Source organism: Chrysochloris asiatica, unplaced genomic scaffold (genome assembly GCF_000296735.1).
Source record: "Chrysochloris asiatica unplaced genomic scaffold, ChrAsi1.0 scaffold00177, whole genome shotgun sequence".
NCBI lineage: Eukaryota > Metazoa > Chordata > Mammalia > Afrosoricida > Chrysochloridae > Chrysochloris > Chrysochloris asiatica.
Genome location: NW_006408695.1, coordinates 4,977,708 through 5,000,301, shown reverse-complemented (window position 1 = coordinate 5,000,301; position 22,594 = coordinate 4,977,708). Strand labels below are relative to the sequence as shown.

At 38.6% G+C, this 22,594-nt stretch overlaps 1 protein-coding gene across 4 annotated transcripts in view; it reads left to right on the top strand.

The window, feature by feature from the left end:
• Nucleotides 1-22,594, top strand: part of LPP (LIM domain containing preferred translocation partner in lipoma) — a 938,906-nt gene that overhangs the window by 510,933 nt on the left and 405,379 nt on the right. For 2 of the 4 annotated variants that reach the window (XM_006871883.1, XM_006871882.1), the window contains one exon: nucleotides 14,309-14,312. The exons of the other annotated variants lie outside the window; for them this stretch is intronic. In XM_006871883.1, coding sequence (XP_006871945.1) covers nucleotides 14,309-14,312 — 4 coding nt within the window. The remainder of the gene's footprint in view (nucleotides 1-14,308; nucleotides 14,313-22,594) is intronic. 4 annotated transcript variants of the gene reach the window in all.

Genomic DNA, 22,594 nt, shown 5'->3' with positions numbered 1-22,594 from the left:
TACATAGACTTCTAATGTAGGAGACAGATGTATAAAGAGAATGACAAGACATATGAAAAATATGTTAGTGTTTTGGGATAAACACTGGACTGCTAACTGCAAAGTTGACTGTTTAAGCCCACTAGCCACTTCTCAGAATCCCTCTTCAGGGCTGCTATGAGTGGGAACCAAGTCAACAGCACTTAACTGTAGCAACAGCATGTGCTCAGGCTCTATGGACTCATAGGAAGATGTCCCAGTCCCCTCCTGGAGAGGTCAGAGGAGGCTTTCCAGAGGTGTACAGAAGCAGCTATGTAACAAGCACTGCAAATACTTCATCCTGATTTGAGCTCAGGGTATGTAGGGCAAGTGTCATGAAATAAGCCTGAAATGGAAGACAGGTAGAAGTGTTTATGCAAAGTATTCCTTTTCTCTGCTTTCCTGTCTGCCTTACATACACAATGATGACTCAGTACCAGAAATCTCAGACAACAGACACAAACAGCATTCTACTTCTCTGTACTCCCTCTGTTCTCAGTGCAAATACCCTAGTGCCAACAACTCGTCTGAAAACTATCAGGTTGTAGGCTAATATGTCATTTCTGTCATGAGGATGAAACCTCACCAGTCCTAAGCCATTAAGCCCTTTTAGTCGGTCTGTGACTTCTAGCATCCCTTCTTTATAAAGTGACTAGGACAGTCTATAGACGTATCTGGTAGTTACATTCATTATTTGGAAGTGCTTTAGAACATGCAAAGCACCTTTACAGTATATTACCATTTTTAAACTTATCAGTTAGTTAGGCTAGGGATTGTTAAGTCATTCAACATGTGGCACAATTGAGGCCAAGATATGTGAAATAACTCCAGAAAACTGGAAAAGCTAGGACTTGAATTCATATCATCTGACTCCATGTCTTGATATATTTCTAGTACATCTAATACCCCTCCATAATTGGAAACTCCACTCCCGTGAACTTTTAATTGGAAGCTTGACATATAAAATGGCTAAAGGGGAGTAGCTCTGGTTACATGTGATGTAGGTGTGTAGAGCATGGCAAGGCAGCTTTCTGCTCATTCCTAGAGTCATTTCTATCTCTAATGATAGGAAAACCACCATATTACCCTGTGGTAATTCTCAGTGCCTTAAATTTGGAGCTGTCAAGGAGGACTACATCAGTATTTTGGTGTTCCCAGTGGGTTAATGCAGACAGTGAGCCAGGACATTCTCCCATTGATTCTAGAATAAATAAACTTAGGTGGACCAGAGAATAAAAGAACCAGAAAGCAGTGATACAGTGTGTTGCTGTGAACAGAGATCATCCCTTCTCACATCCTACCTCTGACTCTCATTTGCTGTGTGACTTTAAAAAAAAAAAGAAAAACAGGCAAGCTTCTCATATGCAGTATTTTCAATTCATAATCTCAGGATTTGATTCCAGGGTTCTTTAAGCTCATATAGAAACAATTCCACAAATGTTCCATTCCTTGAAGGCACGTGAATTCTACTCAGAAAGAAGTTTCAACCCTAGAGTTTCATACTCCCTTCTGGACTTCACATGGTAGATGACTTGGAGGTGTCATATTCACAATTACAGGGAATTTGACCAGCTACATTAGGTAAACTGTCATCATGCAGGAATTCCAATGCTTAATTACTTTTCTCCTTATAATTGATTCACTCATTGCGTTCAAACGTTTTATTAGACTTCCTGCCGTATTCAGGTGTAATAGGTGAGGGAATTCTTGGAGTGAACAGGAGGGAGAGGAAAAGCAGAAAATGAGTGGGAACCATGAGAGTGGGAAGCAGCAGCCACAGTGTCACTCAGTTGTCTCTGCAGAATTAAGATGATTTGATTCATATCTAAATGTAGGAAGAGGGGTAAAGCAGAAACCTGGAGAGGACGTAGATGGTAGTGATGCAAGAGCCCTTTGTAAAATGCTGTGCATTTCAATTTCTGCCCAGCACTACAGAATCTAAAAAGGAGTTGAAGGTCTTTCTAATCAAGTACTTCTAATAGAAGGCCTGGATGGAGAAATTGACTTGCTCACTAGCATAGCTGCTACACATCCCTTTCATCATGGAAGATCCTGGTGAATAGACTCTACTGGGAGTCCATGGGTGTGGGGGCCAAGTGATCCTAAGAGACCCCAGCATTCGCTTGGCTCCTTCCACAGTTCAGCTGCATACTCACCAGCAGGCAGTTGCTCCCTAGGGCTTAGACCTAGTTGAGAAGGGACCAAGACTCCCAGAGAATGACGGAAACAGAAACCCACGAACACAACATTTTGATAACAGGCGCCACTGTCATTCCTAAAATATATTTTATGTTTTAGAAGCCTGGAATTTATGAAAATAAATATCAGATGTTCCACTCTAAAACAGTTTCCCCATGTCAGCCGGATGTCCATGGACAATTTTGGAGAAGTCTACATTTCTTTGTTTTGTTTTGTTTTACTTATTACTGATTCTCTTTCATTGCTTGTAACGTATTAAGATATGGTTACAGCAATAGAATACAGTATCATCTTCTGCATATTGAATCTCTGTATTATTAAAACATGCATGGAAAATATGAATTAATAGATATTCATTGTGGTGTTTTTACCTCTCACTTGCATGGAGCCATTGTATGAAAGGATAAAAAGAAGTTGGCTTAGCTCATAATTTGGAGACATGCACTCTGATTATTATTTTTTTCAAGTAATTTTATGTTTTGTTTTGGTTTTGTTGTTGTTGTTATGTGCCGTGGAGTCGGTTCCGACTCTTTGCAACCCTGTACAGGGTTTCCGAGGCTATAAATCTGTATGGGACCAGAAAGCCTCATCTTTCTCCAATGGAACAGCTGGTAGTTTCGAACTGCAGACCTTGAGGTTCACAGCCTGATTCGTAACCACTATGCTACCAGAGCTGCTTTGGTTTTAGTAGCAGTTAATTCTGCTTTATTGTCATGCTCTTTTTCCTACCATGAAATCTGGGGTCATGTGCTATCTCTTATTATCTTACTCCAGATATCCGGGTCTGAGATTCAGAAAGGAGTGATCAACTCAAAAGCAAAACTCAGTGTACCCTTAGACTGAGTAACATAAAGGTCTCCGCTCCCAAATAAAGGTCTCCGCTCCCAGTCTACCCTGACTTCTTCACAAGGGATTGAGATTTTCTATTAAACATAAACTTTATATTCCTATGCCCACCTCCTCCCATTCCCTGATGTGGATAAGAACATTGCAGGCTCACACATGTGTTCTTGTTTTCTATTCAACAGTTTCTGAGAAGAAATGGCCTAGGATGGGAGAATATATTTTTTAAACATATTTTTTAAACATAATTTTTAAAATGTGCCATTGCTGTGATATGAGATATCTAATTACCCCTGTGTCTCTCACGATTTTTATTTATGAAGTGATTATCTGTCATGGCCTTTATTATTTGGTTTTGTAAAGTAGTTTTTCTTCAACTCCAACTCCCTGAACCTAAATACTCTAATTTTCTCTTTGACTGTCCTGTACAAACATACATACATACATGCATATGCACATGTGCTCAAATGCATACATGCACATGGATAGACATATTCACATATACATTTTTATTCACACATCAACACGTACACACACAGATACATACACATCATTTTTACATTCTTACAAGCACAAGTGGTGTGGTAGCACCATTCGATAAGCACTGGACTGTGAACCACAAGGTCTGCATTTCCAACATACAGATTGCTCTGTGAAAGAAAGCTGCAACTTTCTGCTCCCACAAAGATTTAAAGCTTTGGAAAACCCTATACAGGGATGCTGTGACAGATAATAGGGCTTTCTTTTGGTGTTAGTTCTCAGATGATGCAGTATTTAAAAGCAAGCAAGCAAACAAACAAACAAAAAGCAAATCCACTGCCATTGAGTTGATTCCAATTTATAGAATCTAAACCATGGAATTACGGTGTTTTATGACATTGTAAATCTTTATGGGAACTAATAGCCTCATCAATTCTCACACAGAACAACTGGTGGCTTTGAGCTTCTGACCTTGCAGTTAACCCTATGCCTGACACACGGTGCCACCTTGTTTTGATGATGTGATTGTTGTTAAGTGCCGTCTAGTCTGTTCAGACTCATAGTGACCTTGTATAGGGTTTCCTAGGAGCAGCTGGTGAGTTTGAACCACCAACCTTGCAGTTCAAACTAACCTTCCAGTCAAGTACATTATCCTACAGCACCACACCTGGACTCCTTAAGTGCATCGATTCAGTTCTGACTCAAAGTGACCCTGTATGAAGTTTCCAAGGAGCAGCTAGTGAGTTTGAACCACAGACCTTGTGGTTCAAATCGACCTTGGATTCCAGAGCTTTATCCCACAGCTCCACACCAAAATACTGCAAAAGGCAATCTTACATTATCAGTATTTGAGTAGAAGCTTCTATTCAATACCTCCCATGTCGTTGTTGTTATGTGCCATGGAGTCAGTTCCATACTTAAAAATTTTAAAAATAACTGAATTCTTGTGTTATAAATTATAATTTGTGCAAACTTTAGAAGTATGCTTCAAAATTGGAATAGGATAAGTAAACAAATAGTGTGATAGCTAGCAAACCATTATTTTATTTATTTTAAATAAATAAAATAAGTTTTTGATTATTAACTATGATGGCCATACTATAAGATTAATTTATTTTGTCATTAAGATCACTGACAGGGTTACTGTTGATTTGACTGGAAAATCTGTTGATTAGAGGTGGTAGGATACTTAGGTCATTCTGAGCTCTGGATGTATGAATAGGTATCCCTTACTTCTAGCATGGAAACACTAATGGCTGTCTTGTCTAACTGGTGGGGTTGAGTATAAAATTAGATAGTATCATTGAAAGCACTTTTGTTATATCTCCAGACATTCCCAGTTACTATCAAGTTGATTTTCTTACTCATTGTGACTCCATATGTGTCAGAGTAGAACTATACTCCATACAGTTTTCTGTAGCTGGGTTTTTTTTGTTTGTTTGTTGTTTTATTTAATGTTTTATTGTGAATTATGTGATAGTTTACATGGGAGAACATTAGTTTTACATTCATTCTGTAGCTGGGTTTTTATGTTTTTCTTTTGTAGTTTGAGTGGATGTTTAGAGAGTAAATTAGTTTTCCATTCAATTATTCATACACATGTAGTTTCATGGCATTGACTGCAATCTCCACAATCTGACAGCACTCTTGCCACTTTATCTCTATGTTTCCTGTTCCCATTCATTCTTTTTTCCTATCCCTTCCTACCTTCTTAGCCAAAGCCCTGAGCAAATGCTGACCTTTCGATCTTGAATGATTGAGTGTTTTAAGGACTATCTCCCTGGCGGAGGTGTTGGAGTCCTGGGGTAGCGCTATAGTAGAAGCACTGGACTGCTAATTGCAAGGTCAGTGTTTTAACTTACCATCTTCTCCTTGGAAAGGCTGTACAGGGTCACTAGGAGTTGAAACAAACTCAGAGGCAAGCACTTAACAACAGAAAAGACAGTTGTTTGGCTAAAAGGTGAGCCATGGGGTGAGTTCAGTTTCAGGCTTGAAGAGTGACTAAGGAGCATGGTCTTTGCTAAGAGTCTTTATCACACTAGCAAGCCTTGTCTTTGTTATCATTTTGAACTGTCTTCCACAGTTTCTCCCACTTGATCTAAGACCTTGTATATGATCCCTTTAGGAACGGTTATCTTAAGTTCTGTGGGATCAATTCTGGCTCATAACAACCATTTACAGGATTTCTGAGGAATGGCTGGTGGGTTTGAACTGCCAAACTGTGGCTGGTAGTCTAGTGCTTATCCTACAGCATCACAGCAGGATTGACTTTTGTGGTTGTTGTTGGTGTGCTGTGGAGTCAGTTCTAACTCATAGCTTCCCTGTTTAGGGTTTCTGAAGCTTTAAATCTTTATGGGAGTAGAAAGCCTCATTTTTCTCCCCCAGAGCGGCTGGTAAATTTGAACTGATGACCTTGTGGTTAACAACCCAATTTGTAACCCACTACATTACCATGACCAGTTAGTAGTGGTAAAATGACTAAGTTTTTTTGTTTTTTCCAGTAGATCAATAAGTCTTTCTTCTAAAGCTCCTCTGGGAAACTAGAACCTTTTACTTTTCCATTAGCAGCTGAGTTTATAAACCCTTTCTTTATATTACCTAGGGACTCCTTCCAAACACTAGTTATTGTCAACAGGTCTTTTGGGAAATTGGACTATTATAAACCTCAGGGAGCTTAAGAGTTGTATCTAGAGAAGGAAATGGACACATAAGTTATTTTTGATAAAAAGTATATATATTTTTAGAAAGGGTTGCTGTTGTTGTTAAGTGTCATGAAGTCGATTCTGACTCATAGTGACCATGTATAGGGTTTCTGGAGAGTGGCTGGTGAGGTTTGAACTGCTAACTTTATGGTTCAAACTGACCCAGCAGTCCAGTGCATTGTCCTGCAGTTCCTCACCAGAATTCCATAGGATAGTAATGTCCAATCTGGAAGCTCAAGGAGATGCCTAATACTGATCATTCCCTCAGCTTTCCAGAAAGGATAAGTAGTAGGAGACAGCAGAAAAGATCATAATAAAAAGAGAGTACTTAATGATCAATACAACACTGAAATGTATCTGTAGTATAACAAATAATAATAATAAAATAAAAAATAGACTTAATTTTATCTTACAACACATAAGAAAAATGGTTCATATCAACAACAGGAGAATACTAAATATAATAGTTTAACAATGTTAAATGTTAAATATTTCAAGAACAAAGATGTCAGTGTGAGGACTAAAGTGTGCCTGACCCAAGATATGGTATTTTCAATAACTTCATATGCATGTGAAAGTTGGGCAAGACCATAGAAGAATTGATGTATTTGAGTTATGGTGTTGGAGAAGACAATTAAGATACGATGGACTGCCAGAAGAACAAACAAATCTGTGTTGGAAGTACAACCAGATACTCTTTAGAAGCAAGGATGGTGAGATTTCATCTCTCATACTTCAGACATATTATCAGGAGGTACCAATCCCTGGATAAGGAAGGATGTCATGTTTTGTAGAGTGAAGTGTCAGCAAAAGAGAGAGCCTCCCACTGAGATGGATTAGCACATTTACATCACAAATGGGCTCAAGTGTAGAAGCAATTATGAGGAGGGAGCAGGATTGGGCTGTGTTTTGTACTGTTTTACATAGGGTTGCTATGAGTTCCAGCCTACTCAATGGCACCTAATGGTAGCAACAAAGATTAAAATATGAAGAATTGAATGGTTCCCCCCCCTGTAGTCAGGATAACTTAAAAAATGTTTACGCAATGCATAAAACACACTTAATGATCTGATTATTTTGTGTCGCTTCTAATTTCCAACTTTACCCTCTCTACATGAATTATGTGAAATCACTGGCATTCCCAGGAAAATACTGTGATATCTAGAATCATGTTTGACAATTAATTGCTTATGGAGTATCTAACATTTCTAAGAAAAAAAAAAAAAAAAAGTTTGGCCTCTCATCAAACTAAGTATATAAGGGGTAAATATTCAGTTAGTTTTCAAGCTATATTTATATATAAAATGAACCTTTCCTTAAGGAGCTTCCATTTAAGCAGGGTAAATATAGGATATACACTAATAGACAATATAGAGTACATGGTTCTTGATCCGTAAGAAGTGAATGGAGCTTGATATGAAGGGGGAATCCTTTCAAGATCTATGACTTGGGTGAAAAGTTCACAAGGTGTCTCAGATTTTGGGTAAGTGAAACTTGGTGGTGAAGGGGGACTTAGAGGAAGACAAAGAGATGTCTCTTTCTTCGAACTTTGAACTTATGCTTCCTGGAGTTGCTTAGCCCACGTGAAGCGGTAGGTGGTCTCTTCAGATAATCAATGCAGAAGCAACATTTCATTTTCTCACACTTCCCCAAGAAATAGATCCAGGAGTTGAATGAATGAATTGGTACTGCTTCATCGTGCCTTTAATGTGAGAGGCAGTTATCTTGTGTGCTTGTTTAAGAATGATTCCCAGTGTACAGAAAAGCTGGCGAATAGAAGGCGGCAAGTAAATTGAAAGATCCTCCTGGTGGAACAGGGAAATTGAGATTTATTGTTCAGTCAGTTCCAATTACATTGTTGTACTGCAGAGGAGAACAGCTAGACAGGATGTTGGCTTGTAACACCATCAAGGTGGAATCAACCTCAAAGGAGATGGTGTCAGAGTGGTGTTGAGTGTATCAGCTTCTACCGAGTGAGTCACTTGTGTGAAAATGTCTTGACACAGATAAAATCAAGATGCCCACATTATATCTGATCACAGAAATGTTAATGCAGAATAGAAGCTGGCTTTGATCTTCATAGGATTGCAGGCTGTTGAACAGAGAGGGGGGTGTATTTTTAAAGGTCATCTCTACTATTTATGGGGAAACAGTGTCACATCCCTTGCATCTGTGAAACTGCACATCGAAAATGGGAAATGAATACACTTGAAGGAAAACGGCAAGTTGTTTTTCATGTGTGAATTAAATTTTCAAAAACATGTTTTTTCTGGAACAGTTTAGCATCCTGAAGACTTGTTCCTTCAATGTTGTATGTGATAATCTCTAACACCCATTGTGGTGCATGAAGAGGAAGAACCTTCTATCCTCTGCTTTAGGTGTTAATGGCGATGAATTTTCAAGTGGTGATTCCTTTTCCTAAATTGAAGTAGAGTTTACAATAGTGAAATGATCATCTAGCGTCCTCTATATAAACTCTGAAAGAGTATCTGAATTTATACCAAACCATGGAGATTTAAGGTGGTTTGTTCTTTAATTTAAGTGAAGTCTGAGAACTCACAGGGATAAAGCTCTTTCTCTGAAGTCATGCAACTGGTTTGGGGCATTTCCAGGTCTGCAACCATTGTCACTTGACTCTTGGTTTACTTCTTTCTAGTCTAGCACAGCTGCCTCCCACGTTTAATCATCAGTGACTCACAGTCCAAATCTGTGGTGACATATAATATTTTACTTTGATTCCAAGTCGGCAAACCACCTTTAGAAATACTGACACTGCTGCTTTGCATTTTATTCTATTTGATTCTTAAAGTTGGGTCTTATTTCTAGAACTCCAATAAAAGTGACTAGAGGAACCATTTATTCATTATTGTGACAAATATTTCTGGAATACCTGTTGACTGACAAGGTCTTCTCTAGAGAGTGAAGTACAGCCAGGAACAAAACACAGTCTCTTTCCTCATGGAGTTCTGACTCCTGTGAGGAAATACATAGTCAACAGATAAACAAGTGAACATTTAAGTCAGATGGAGTTAAGTGATGTAGAAAAAAATTAGAGAATGATAAGAGTGAGAGGGAGTGGTTTGATTGGAGTACAGTGATAGTTGCTGTTTTATATAAAGTGGATAGAGAACACCTGAGGAGGAGGTGTTAGATCCAAGACCTCTTGACCACCCTTCCAGTCTGGAAAGGAAACAGTAAATAGGTATATAGGGGGAACACCAACACTAGTAAGATATGCTCACTATGAATGATGGAATGGTCAAGCATTCAAAATCAAATAGGTAACATGTACCTAAGGACAATGGCCAGTGATGGGGAAGGTGGGAGGCAAGGAAATAGGAGGCTCAGGGAGGAAGCAATTGACTATTGTTCTAGGGAGGGGATTCCAATCAAGTTATCTGGACTTTTAGATCAAATGCTATGAGGGGCAATTAGATTTAAATTTATGATGGAAAAAGCAAAAACAAACAAACAAACAAAAAATCCAGTTATACTCTTCTGATCTGTTGACTCACTCTTGGCTTTACTTTTCATTACTTAAGTGGAGTCACATGAAATGATAGATCAAGTGTCCTGGCATCAACTCCTAGTTCTATGCTTGCTAGTTGGTTGAGCTTGAATAGTTTATTTAACTTTTCTTTGAAAGGGAAGAAAGAACTTTAACCACTTTATAGAGGTATTGGGAGAATCAAGTTAGTTATATACTTATAGCACAGTACCTGTTATATGCTAAATTAACAATAACTGTTTTTTACTCTAATGACTAAGAATAAACCAATTATCAACATTAGCAAGACTACACCTGCTTTATACTTTCTTACTAGCTCTGGTAGCATTATGGTTACGAATCAGGCTGCTAATCTCAGGGTCAGCAGTTAGAAACTACCAGCCGTTCCATGGGAGAAAGGTGAGGCTTTCTGCTCCCGTAAAGATATACAACCTCAGAAACCCTATGCAGGGTTTGGGAGCAGAAAGTCTGTATGGGAGCAGAAAGTCTCATTTTTCTTCTGCAGAGTTATTGGTAGATTCATTATGAGTCGGAACCGACTCCACAGCACATACTAATAACAACAACATGCTAAAAAATCACAGTGTCTCTCTAGGGTTGAGGAAAAGTTGGCTCTACTATTTAAAGTATTTTGCTATTTTTTTAAATTGTGATAAATATACAAGTAGCCAAACATTTGTCATTTCAACAGTCTTCACATGCACAGTGACATTAAACATGTTCACCATATGTCCAGTTTGGTATTTTGTATGTGCATTCTCCCGTCAGGCTACATATTGGCCACATTGTAATTGAATTGCTTCTGCATTTCTCCTGTCTAGGTTGTAAGTACCCGAGGGAGCCTTTACTTTATTCGTATCTCAGCACCTAACATAGGACTTGAGCATGGTGACTCCATATGATAAGCACTGGACTGCAAACCATAAGGTCTGTGGTTCTGCTCCTATGAGGAAAACCTATATAGGGTCACTATGAGTCAGTACTGGCTTGACAGCAATTAACAACAACATAGGGCTTAGTATTTTTGGTATTCCAGACTTATAATTCCAACAGTGTCTGAATGCCTTGGTGCTCAACAGAACTGAGTGTAGCCTCCAAGAGCCATTCTAATACCCACTATAATAATGCTGGGATAGAATCTTATGACTGTTGTTGATGTCGGTTGTTAAGTGTCATCGAGTTGGTTTTAACTCATAGCAACCTAATATATGGTTTCCAGGGAGTGACTGGTAAGTTTGAACTGCCTACCTTTTATTCAAACTGACCTTGTGGCCCTGCACTTATCCTACAGCATCACACCATAGCAATCCTAGTATATGGTTTCCAAGGAGTGAATGGTGAGTTTGAACCACCTACCTTGCATTCAAACTGATCCTGCATTCTTATGCTTATTGTATAGCGCAACACCAGGGCTCTAGCTGTTGACTGTATTCTTGATAAATTTATTTTAATAAATATTACTTAGTCGAGATAAGTACTTGACTGCTTTGATTTATCATTCACTTTCTTTATAACTTTATAGGTAACACTTCTTGTCTTGTTCTTACACCTCTAGGGGATTCTGAGCTACCATTCAGGTCAGTTGAGTTAGAGTTGGTGGTATTAAAATACAGAAGGTACTACTGGAGACTGGACCTGTTCTGTTTTGGGGATTTGGAAGTTAAACTGTATTTAATTTTTTTTTTTTTTTCTGTTCCTAATTCCAGAAGTACAAATAATGTTTTCTCTTAACAGTTCAGAAGTGCTTTCATGAATTAGATTTTTTTCTTAAAAAAGAGTTTGATAGGTGTTTTCTTTTTCTTAATTGAAATATATGAATAATGATGAATAATGGTAAGTAACTATTTGAAAACTTAAAATATAGAAAAACTATGTTTACTGGATTCTTGAAAAACAGCTTATGAAATCTAAACCAAGAATTGGACTAGGGAGGAGAGCATTAAGCACTAACTCCAGCAGTGACTTGAATATTTTAAGGTCTGTGTCCGCAGACAGATTGGGTTCCAATCTCTGACTGCATTTACTGGATTGTATAATGGAGACAGCTGATTCTTTCCTTTCTTACTATATGGCAAAGGTGATACCTTAAAGTGCTTTCAGCTCCTCTGTTCGCTTAGTGTTGGTGCTGGTTGTGTGCAGTTGAGTCAGTTTTGACTCTTACTGACCCTGTATAGGGTAACTGAGGCTATAAATCTTTATGGGAGCAGAAAGTCTCATTTTTCTGCTGCAGAGTTACTGGTAGATTCGAAGTGTGACCTTTCACTTAGCAGCTCAACTCGTAACCCACTACTCTATATCTCCCACCTAGCTTCTCCCTGCTCCAAAACTCTATTTAGCCTCAGCCACATGCGCAAGTATGCTCTCTCGCCCTCTGGAGGATGCATTAGTATCAATTAGAATCTGAGGGAACCCTGAGGTTGTGGAAAGTTAACCCTTGTTTTAGCTAGTGTCATAATTTATTCATATTCATAGTATCCTCAAGTCACTCAAATGCCCTTCCTAGTTCTCCAGTAAGGAGCTTTGGTTGTATAGTGGTTTACAAATTGGGCTGCTAACCTCAAGGTCAGTAGTTCGAAACTACCATCTGTTCCGCAGTAGAAAGATGAGGCTTTCTACTCCCGTAAAGATTTACAGCCTCGGAAACCCTGTACAGGGTCACCATGAGTCGGAACCGACTCCACAGTACTTAACAACAACAACAACAACAGTGCAGTGATCATCGTTCAGTAATTAAAGTTAAGGGATAAAGCTATCAAAGAAGATGAGAGTTGGGGGCCCAGTTCCAATGTGTCACATTGTAAATGATCACACACAAAGTAGTAAGCTGACGCTTCCATGACCCAGCACATCCTGAAAGAATGAATATTATCAACATTCCTCAGCCACAAGGCATGCAAATATTGAGTATAAACATGTTTGCTCCCTCTCACACAGACATTCAGACAAAATAGCTCCCATTCAGCAAGTTGCTTGCTTCATTCTTATGTCCTTCCACAGAATCAAGAGACTTTCTTTTCAGTCTACTCTCTTGGGACATTACCACCACCACCACCACTCTCTGTATGTGCGTGAACTTGTGTATACGAAAAACACCAGCATGAAAATTTATGTTTCCCTACTTTTCACTCCCACCTTACTGCCCTATGCTTTTTTGAGCTCATATTTCCTCTTCTGCACACCTCTCCAATAGGCTCCATAATATCCCAGGTCTTAGTCTTTTCTTTCTCTGTGTCACCTGTGTATGGAATCATGTGGGTTAATGCGCTGGACTGAAAAGTTGGTTTGAACCTCAAGGTCGGTGGTTCAAGCTTACCAGCCTCTCCTTGGAAACGCTATGTAGGGTTGCTATAGTTTGGAACCGACTTGAGGGCATGTAACAACAACAACAACAACAACAACAACAACATCTGTTTATGATGCCGCTCATCACTATCTACTTACCATTCTCAGCCTTCACGCTCTTCCTTGGTGCATGCCCCTCCACCCCTTTGACTTAATACACACATTTCTTCTGACACACATTATATTCTATACTCCACTGCAGTTATTGTTAGTGGGATACAGTCCCTGACTAGATTAGAAATGTGATAATTTTGGGACATATGTGTGAGCACACTTCCATTTTTTGATTTCTTCTTGCACCTAACACAGTGGTGCTTGGTATGGGTTAGGCACTCAGCAGATGCTTGTTAAACAAATGACGACAAACCCAGAAAAAAAAAAAAAAATCTCTCAGCATTTTATAAACAATTCAGTGACTAGAACTTACTAGAACTACCAGGCCAGAGTTATTTTTGCCATTTTGCCACCCTCTTTGCTTTCCTTAATAAAACCACATGTTTCCCAGAGGTCGAAAGATGAATGTAATAATCTAAAAGACCTTAGAGTCACACTGATTACTTTTGATTAAATTGTTGTCTTCTAGAGACATGTTTATTTGACTGTGCTGCTTTGACACCAACAATACCTTTATTCTATTCTGAATGTATGGCGAAGAAAAAGAGGTTTGTTAAAATAACAGTCTTGCCTTTTTCTCTCAAGTAGAAGACAAGGAGACATTATAGAGACTTAGAAACCAAATATCTGGATTCCAATGATTGCTCCGTGTCTACCCCTGTCTAGCTATGTGACCTGGAACATGTCCCTGCCTTTGTTTTAGTCTTCCCAGATGTAACACAAAAGAGCTGAAGTAGTTAATTTCCAGTGTCTCTTCTAGCTATCACACGCTAGACTGGAATTACATTTCGGAATTGAGGAGTAATTCCTTCTGATGACATATGGTCCAACCTTCATCTCTTAATTGGCCCACCATCATGATCACAAGCACCTGATTTTTCACACATTTTTTGAATATATGAATTGCATAAAGCTGTTCAATGGTGTTGAAAATTGAGTCCTAAATATTCTATCAGATGTATATGTAATGTAGGCTATTCAAGTTCTCATTATAGTGTAAAATGATATGTGAAATCTGCACCAAGTGAGAGAGACTAAGAACATTATGATAAGGCAGTAAGATAATTTGGTTTTTATGAGTTAAGGATGATGGTATAATAAGAGCTGTACTTATATGAATTCTGAAGCTGGGATATGTAGTCTTGTGTCTAATAAAGCAAACCAATGAGAATGTGTTGTTTTTCACTCATGTCTTACCATGTTCACAGAAGTAGCTGTTTGGCTCAAAACTGGAAAACAAAGTCTCTTATTAGGCCCTCTGTCCAACTCATTCTGGCTTCTGGCTCATTCCAGTTATATTTATATTTATGCATATTTTATTATTCTTTCACCACACCAATGCCACAGAAAGAGAAATATTTTTTTCCTTTGAAAAGGGTACTCAGATTCCCCCTGTTTCTCATCAGAGAAAATAAAAACCCTTACCTCACATAAACTCACTTCAGAAAATGTGAATGTAACACTGTTCCCCAAACCACTTTCTTCTCCTTTGAATGCCAACAGTCCACAAAGCAGCTTTCCTAACTTGCGGCTTTTAGCACCTCAGACCCTTCCGCCTGCTCTGTTGGAATGGGTAACTGGGTCGTTCATCTGGCAAAGTGGAAAGACATCCTTGCCTCTCTTTAACATCTGGAGTACTGGATTCTGGTTCTACCACTTAGCAGCTCTGTGTCTGTAGGGAAAATATTTTAGTTCTATAGCTCTTACCATCCTTACTGGGAAGAGAGGAACAAAAATTATATTAATCTGTTGACATTGCTAACAGTATAAGAGAGAATACATCAAAACATCTAACACAGACCCTCATTTACCTCCCTTCCTCTAGATGAGTCTTGATCTCTGGAATAATTTCTTGCTACTTCACACATTCTCAGTTTATCACAGGGTTCTACCAGTTGCTGAAGTCCTTGGTGCTAATGTGTGTATGTACTAACTGCAAGGTTAGCAGTTCAAATCCACCCAGAACACCGCAGAAGAAAAGCCCTGTGGTTGATTTCTGAAAATCAGTCATTGAAAACCCTTGGGAACACGATTCTATATGGACAAACATGAGATCAACTTGAATGGGAATCAACTTACCAGCAACTGGTAAGTGCTTGGTAAGGGATCTTCCACTACACTGAGAAGGGAGAATGGCCTACAGCCATATCTTGGGATCCCATCCTATTAGTGAGGCATCCAGTTTCTGGGATATCAGTTTCCTTGACTTTTCTGTAGACTTTTATTATTTCTTCATCTTGTATGTGGACTCCTGGTGTGGTGCTGTAGGATAAGCAATGGATTCTGAACCAAAGAGTCAGTGGTTCAAACCCACCAGTTGCTCCTCAGAAACCCTGTATGTGATCACTATGAGTCAGAACTGACTCAATGGTACTTAACAACAAGAGCAATCTCCTGTTATAATGTATGAAGGGAAAAAAAGCCCTTACCTGGGATGCAAGAGACCTAACTTCCAGTCCTCTCTATTTAATCTAATATGGGACCCAGTCCAACCCATTTCCTTCAATCAATTTAAATGCCAGGAGTCCTGGTATGGTGCTGTAGGAGAAACACTGAACCTCAAGGTCAGATTAAACTACAACCAACGTCAGCAGTCCAAACTCAACAGCTGTTCCTCAGAAACATTGTACAGGGTCTCTGTGAGTCAGACCCAACTTGATGGCACTTAACAACATCAAGAACAACATTTAAATGCTAAAATCTTCCCTGAGCTACTTAGACTGTTCAGGCCCATATATATATAATGCTTTCATTTGCTGGATACTGAAGTATGTATTGAAGCTTCATTGCCTTCTATGTTGCCTTCCTTTCCCAGGATCTGAAGTTCATTTGTGCTTACCATTTCTTCTGAAATAGAAACTAGGTACCATATCTGAGCTCTTCAAAATCAGATTTTCTATCTTTAATAATGATCATCCAATGTATTCATCTAATATGTCAGAGTTTGCCAAATACCATTTATTCATTGAAGTCTTGATATAGTCCCTGAAGAATGCATTCTTACTCACATTTTAGAGCCAAGGAAAATGGCTGGAAGATGAAATGATTTTCTTAAGAGGCCTATAATAAGTGCTATGTTGTTGTTAAGTGTCATGAGTTGGTTCCACCTCATAGCAACCCTGTATAGGATTTCTGAGGAGCAGCCTGTAGGTTTAAACCACCAACGTTGCAGTTATAGTACAGTGCCTCTCCAACAGAGCTACATCCTAGATTTCAAGCTACATCTTTCTTCTGGTTTAATGCCCTGGCCTTTGATCTGTAAGTAAATGTGAGTCCCAGTCTGAGTTAGGATATCTGTGTGATCATAAGCATACATATCTTTCCTTCTTCATGTGAAAATGAAATGAAAACTCATAAACATTTAGCCTATAAGATATACATTCATCTCCTTTTCCCATATATTTCTAACCTTAGATTCCTCATTAAGCTCAAAGTGTATTTTACATCTCTGTAGAATTTATCTGTCATCACTTGATTGTGCATGTTTATTTGTTGTAAATAGCAAGAGAAGTCTACTAAATAATCCAAATGTATGTTTTGGTGTGACACTGTGGGTTAATGCACTGGACTGCAATGTCGGTGTGAACCACAAAGTCTGCAGTTCAAACTTACCAGTCGCTCCTTGGAAACCCCATGCAGGGTTGCTGTGGGTCGACACTGGCTCAATGGCACTTAACAACAACAGCAACAGTCACTATAGAGGCAAGTGCATCTGTTTTAATAAACAGCCTTTGTTTTTTCCCTTCTCTGTAATGGATTTCTGCCTCATAGTTACTAGTGCACTGGGCTTGTCATGACAGTACATGCTCCTGCCCTTACTTAAAAATATAAGGGAACAGTATGGTGGATGGAGAAAGAGCACTGGACTAAAAGCCAGAAAATCACATTCTGAATCCCGTCCCTGCCATTTATTTTTTAACTTTGGCAAATCACATCACCTCTCTGTATATCTCATTCATTCTTTATCTTTTAAACTGGATTATTTCTAAGGTTCTTTTCAAAATTAATGTTTTATAAATCTGTAGCATTGTATTCTACTTCATGATGTGGCACTGTAGGATAAGCACTGGACCACAAGGTCCGTGTAAACTGCAAGGGTGACCCTTCAAACCCACCAGCACTCCTTGGACACCCTACACAGGTTCCCCATGAGTCAGAATTTACTCAACGGCTTAACCAACAACCAAGAACAATCTATTTGGAGAACACAGTGGCTCTGAAGGATAAGTACTGGACTGTGAACCACAGGATCAGCAGTTCAAACCCACCACCCGCAAAGATGTACAGAAACTCTATACAGGGTTCCTGTGACTCAGAACCAACGTAATGGCTCTTGATAATAACAACAACCAACGATCCATTGGAATTCTGTCCTTTAAAAATAAATTTTTTTCATTTTGCAAACAAATATTGTATGCAAAGTTACAAGGGTACATTGATTCCATATTTATTGAGCCCAGATGATGTGACAGTTAAAACAGAATAGAAGTTTGGAGGAGGAATACAGCACATACAGGTGTGTTGGAAGGATGAGTGAATAACAAAGGAGGTCTGTGGAATTGATTGACTTATGGCAGCTCTGTATGTGTCATAGCAGTGCTTAGCTCCAAAGGGTTTTCTCTGTCTTGATTTTTTGGGGAGAATTCGATTGCCAGGCTTCTCTTCTGAAGTGAACTTGAACTTCTGACCTTTTATCAGCCGGGTGAATTACCCATCTGTACCACCCAGAGACTTCAATTTGAAGAATCTGGCATTTGAATTGCACTTTGAGAGCAAATGGAGAAAAGAAGATCCCAGAAGAGGGAACTATACAAGTAAAGATGGTAGCTAGCAGTATGAAAGTGCAAGTTTTTAATGAGAATTGTGAATCCTTGAGAACCTGCAGGGCATAGAGGTATGCAGTTGCAGAATGAGAAAAACAAAGCTTTGACCTGAGTTTGGAGGACCTCTGCAGTCTGTCCTGAATGTTTGTATGTGCACGGGGCATCTTCCCAAGATCTCTTAACTCTTTGTTGCTCTTTTCATTTCAGCAAAGCACAGACACAAAATGCAAAGATTGTGTAGATTCATACATTGAGAAGGAACTCCACAGTAAAGATGGGGGTTAAAAATCAAGTGTACCAGCAATTTTGATTGTTTTGTCGTTCTGGTTTGCCGCAGTTTACTTTGCTTGTTGACTGTTGACGTGTCTTGAGTTCCCAACACCTAACATAGTTACAAGCACTTAATAGGTGCTCAGTAGTAGATGCTTCTTGGACTAATCGCTGTCTGCTAAAATCAATCCTAGGCAGGGACATACTAGGAGAGTTGTATGTGTGTGTGCTTTCCTGTTCTTCTTCTTCTTTTTAATGAGCTACCAATAACAAAATAAAACTGCAATGGAAGAATTGACAGCCTGGATCTGTAATCTGCCTGACCTGACAATTAAAAGAACTTATTACTGTGTCAGCCTGCCAGATGGATCTTCTCCTTGAAATGTAGCGTGCAGCGCTTCTGAATGTGATTCAAGTGCAAGCCTCCTTTTCTCCCCCCTTCTTGTTTGTTGAGTTTGGGAAAGAAGCAGTTTTATTTGAACTAAACCCACTCGTTTCAAGTGTGTTTAATGACAGCAGTATGTGACAGATAAAATAAAATCCTACGGCCTCATTTGATGTTTGTTTTCATTTCAGACCTTAGCTAAGGGAGACAGAGAGAATAAGACTGTGTGGCTCAAACAGAGGCATGTAAAACAAGTGATGTATTATCACAAATTTAGCAATTCCTCTTCAGGGAGATCTGGGAGGTCAAATAATATGTATAGCAATAACAGTAGTTGAGATTTAGTGAGTGTTTTTCAACTTCTGGATTGATTTTTGTTCACTATCCCGTTCCATTCTCAAATGAAGTCGGTGAGTTTGGCTAAAAACTGTTACATCAGTTTTATACCTCAGGTTCAGTGGTTGAACCGAATCCCAATTCTAAAATGATAATTGGTTCACCTGGCTGATCCTATTAATTTGGTACAATTGTTCTTCCGATGTTGTGTGTTTCCATTGTTTCAATCATGTTTATAGCACATGAATGTACACTATAGACATCATGTTCTTTAACTCTATTAACATGTAAGCATACATATCATTTGTTAATATAGTCTATATATATATATGAGACTATCACAGGTATGATTAAGTTCGAGTTACAGTGAAGTACACTTAGGAGCGTTTTTCCATGTTGGTTTTTTGTATTTTTTCGCTATTTGAACTGCTAACTCAAAGTCAGCAGTTCAGGCCTACTAGCCCTCTGTGGGAGAAAGATAAAACTGTCTGCTCCCATAAAGATTTACCATCTCAGGAAACCGTATGTAGTGTTACTATGAGTTGAATCCACCATTCGTCTGTCAGTTTATCATACTATGGTGGCTTGTGTGTTGCTGTGATGCTGGACGGTATACCACCAATACTTAAATACTAGCAGGATATACCCATGGTGGACAGGTTTCAGCTGAGCTTCTAGACAACACCTCTTTAAAGTGCTGAAAAGCAGAGATTTCAGTTTGAGGACAAAGGTATGTCAGATCCAAGCCATAGCATTTTCAGTAGCCTCATATACATTGAAAATTGGGCAACGAATAAGGAAGATAACAGAATTGATGCATTTGAGTTATGGTATTGGAGAAGGATATTAAAAGTACCTGCTAAAAGAACAAACATCTATGTTGGGAGAAGTACAGCCAGAATGCTCCTTAGAAGACAGGATAGTGAGACTTTGTCTCTAAACTTTAGATATATTATCAGAAGGACATCATGCTAGGTGAAGTGAAGGTCACCCCTAACAAGATGGATTGATTGGCACAGTGGAACTGACAATAGGCTCAAGTTTAACAATGACTGTGAGAACAGCTCAGGTCCTGGCAGTGTTTTCTTCTGTTGTACATAAGGTCACAATGAGTGGGAACTAACTGGACAAAACTACGTGAGTTGAATATGGATTTGACGACAGTGGGCTATCAGTAATACCAGGAGTCTTAAAAAAGTTCCTGTGAAAATTCTACTGTCCCTTAAATTCAATTTTACATGAAGCTTTTGAAAGCTAGTATGTATTATGGAGTCCTGGTGTGGCACTGTAGGATACGCACTGGACTTATCCAGCAAGGTCGGTGGTTCACACTGACCAGCTGTTCCTCGGAAACCCTATTCCGTGTGTTGTGAAGTGCCATGGAGTCGGTTCCGACTACAGTGTCCCTGTATAGGGTTTCCGAGGAGCAGCTGATGAGTTTGAACTGCTGACACTGTCATACAAACTGACCTTGAAGTCGAGTGCTTAAGCTATGGCACCACACGAAGCACTTAACAACAGCAATATTTATTATGTAAAATGTTACGGTGCATAATTTGCTGTTATTTTTTGCAGATGCTCTCTCATAGATGTTCAATTTTGTGAATTGCTATTCAAAACACTGCCATTTAGCAGGCTGTGGTCTGGTGTACAGTGAAGTCGGTTTTGGTGTTGGGAGTCTTAATGAACAGAAAATTGGGTAATGCTCAACTCTGGTGAACTAAGACAGTTGAATTGCTTAGGCACCTGAAAACCGTTTGGATTCTGACTTCATTGTTACAACACTGGCAACTATTTCAGAGTAGACCTAGCCTTGTTTAGTGTTTTGTTCCATTAGACACATTAGTTGTTAATCTGAAGCCAAGTTGTTCAAGTTACTGTAACTGTAACACCTGCATTGATTATACACCACCCACTCACCAATACATTCAGTCAAATAAGTCAGGTCATTGGAAGCTTTTTAGGTAAGTTTTTATTCATTAAAATGTATCTTTAAGTTTGTAGGTAATGTGTCTAGCCCTCAAAGATAAAGATGAGATTTATAAAGATATTGACAGTAAAAGGCAATAGTAATGAAAGTAAAACAAAATGAAAGGTATTCAACTTATATCAGAACCAACTTACTGTAGTCATTGAAGAAAATCCCACCATCAATCAGGGACTGCCTGTATGGTAAAACTTAAAAATGGCCCTCAGTACTCACTCTTATTGCTTATTTATTTCTGCCCTCACCCGTTCTTCATTACTTTTTCTCCAAATTAATCATCTTTGTCTATCATACATCTTTCCAGTCCTTTCCCAATATATTTATATGTGTGTGTATGTGATTATACACAGGTTGCTTGTGTTTTAAACATAAATAGTGTTGTTGTTGATAAGTTCCATCAAGTCCATTCTGAATCATAGTGACCTTGTATAGGATTTGCAAGAAGCAGATGGTGGGTATGTACTAGTGACCTTGTGGCTAGCAGTCCAGTGCTTATCCTACAGCGCCACACAAAGTAATATTACAATATTATCTGTTTGTTTCCATTTGCTCTTTTTATCTATAATCTTATATATTAATTAAAAGTGATTTAACATATAGTTTTAACACCTTACAATGATCTTCACTGAGATTTTACCATATTTTAAGTACTACTTTACCAATGCACAGAAAGAACAGATTTCTGCTTTTTTAAAAATTATTATGCTAAACAATGCTCAGGTGAACTTTCTTGCATGTGTATCCATATGTATATCTGAGGGTACTTATTATTTGTGATATATATCAATAATTGGATATGCTTGATTTTCTCGAAGTTTGTAAGAATTCAGTTTGCACTACTATTCTATTGGTTATAATCCTCATATTAGCTCATATTATTGACCTGAGCTTCTATTTAGTTGCTTGGGGATGTGTTGTTAAATCCAATCCAGACACGTCTCTAAACAGATACTTGTGGCCAGGAGAGTAAACTGGACAGGTTATTTTCCATGGCACTCTGGATTGCTATAGTGGAAGAAGAGTTTTGCTTTGTTTACTTAAAACAGCCACAGTCTAGAATAAGGTACCTAATGCAATAAAAATACCACAATTAAAATGCAGACGTGGCAATGAATTTTATAAAATAACTGTAACCTATTCTTTGCTAAGAAATAAATGATTTACCTAATTTGTTTGCCTGTGTTTTAACGATTAAACTCTATTTGCTTATTATATGCATGAGGGATCAGAGAGTCCAACCTACTTTTCAGGCTACCCTGCCTATTTTTACCTGATTTATATTAGAGATAATTAATGGGGACTAAATACAAAACTGTGGGCGTATGATAGATTGGAGCAGATTCGAATACTTTTATCCTATTATAGATGGCAGAATTGCATCCTCATGGATAGTTCCCAAATAACAGGTACTATGCTTTTGTGCTTTGCTAGCACACAGATACAAAAGAAACTCTTTCCCCTATATATCCATCTTTTTATCATTCTGTTAAAATACATAGTCCTTTTAAAACCATAATACAGCAGTGTGGTTCAGAATGATGTTTGTCTGTAGTCTTTTTGGATGAAGATGCTATTGCACAGGTCTGT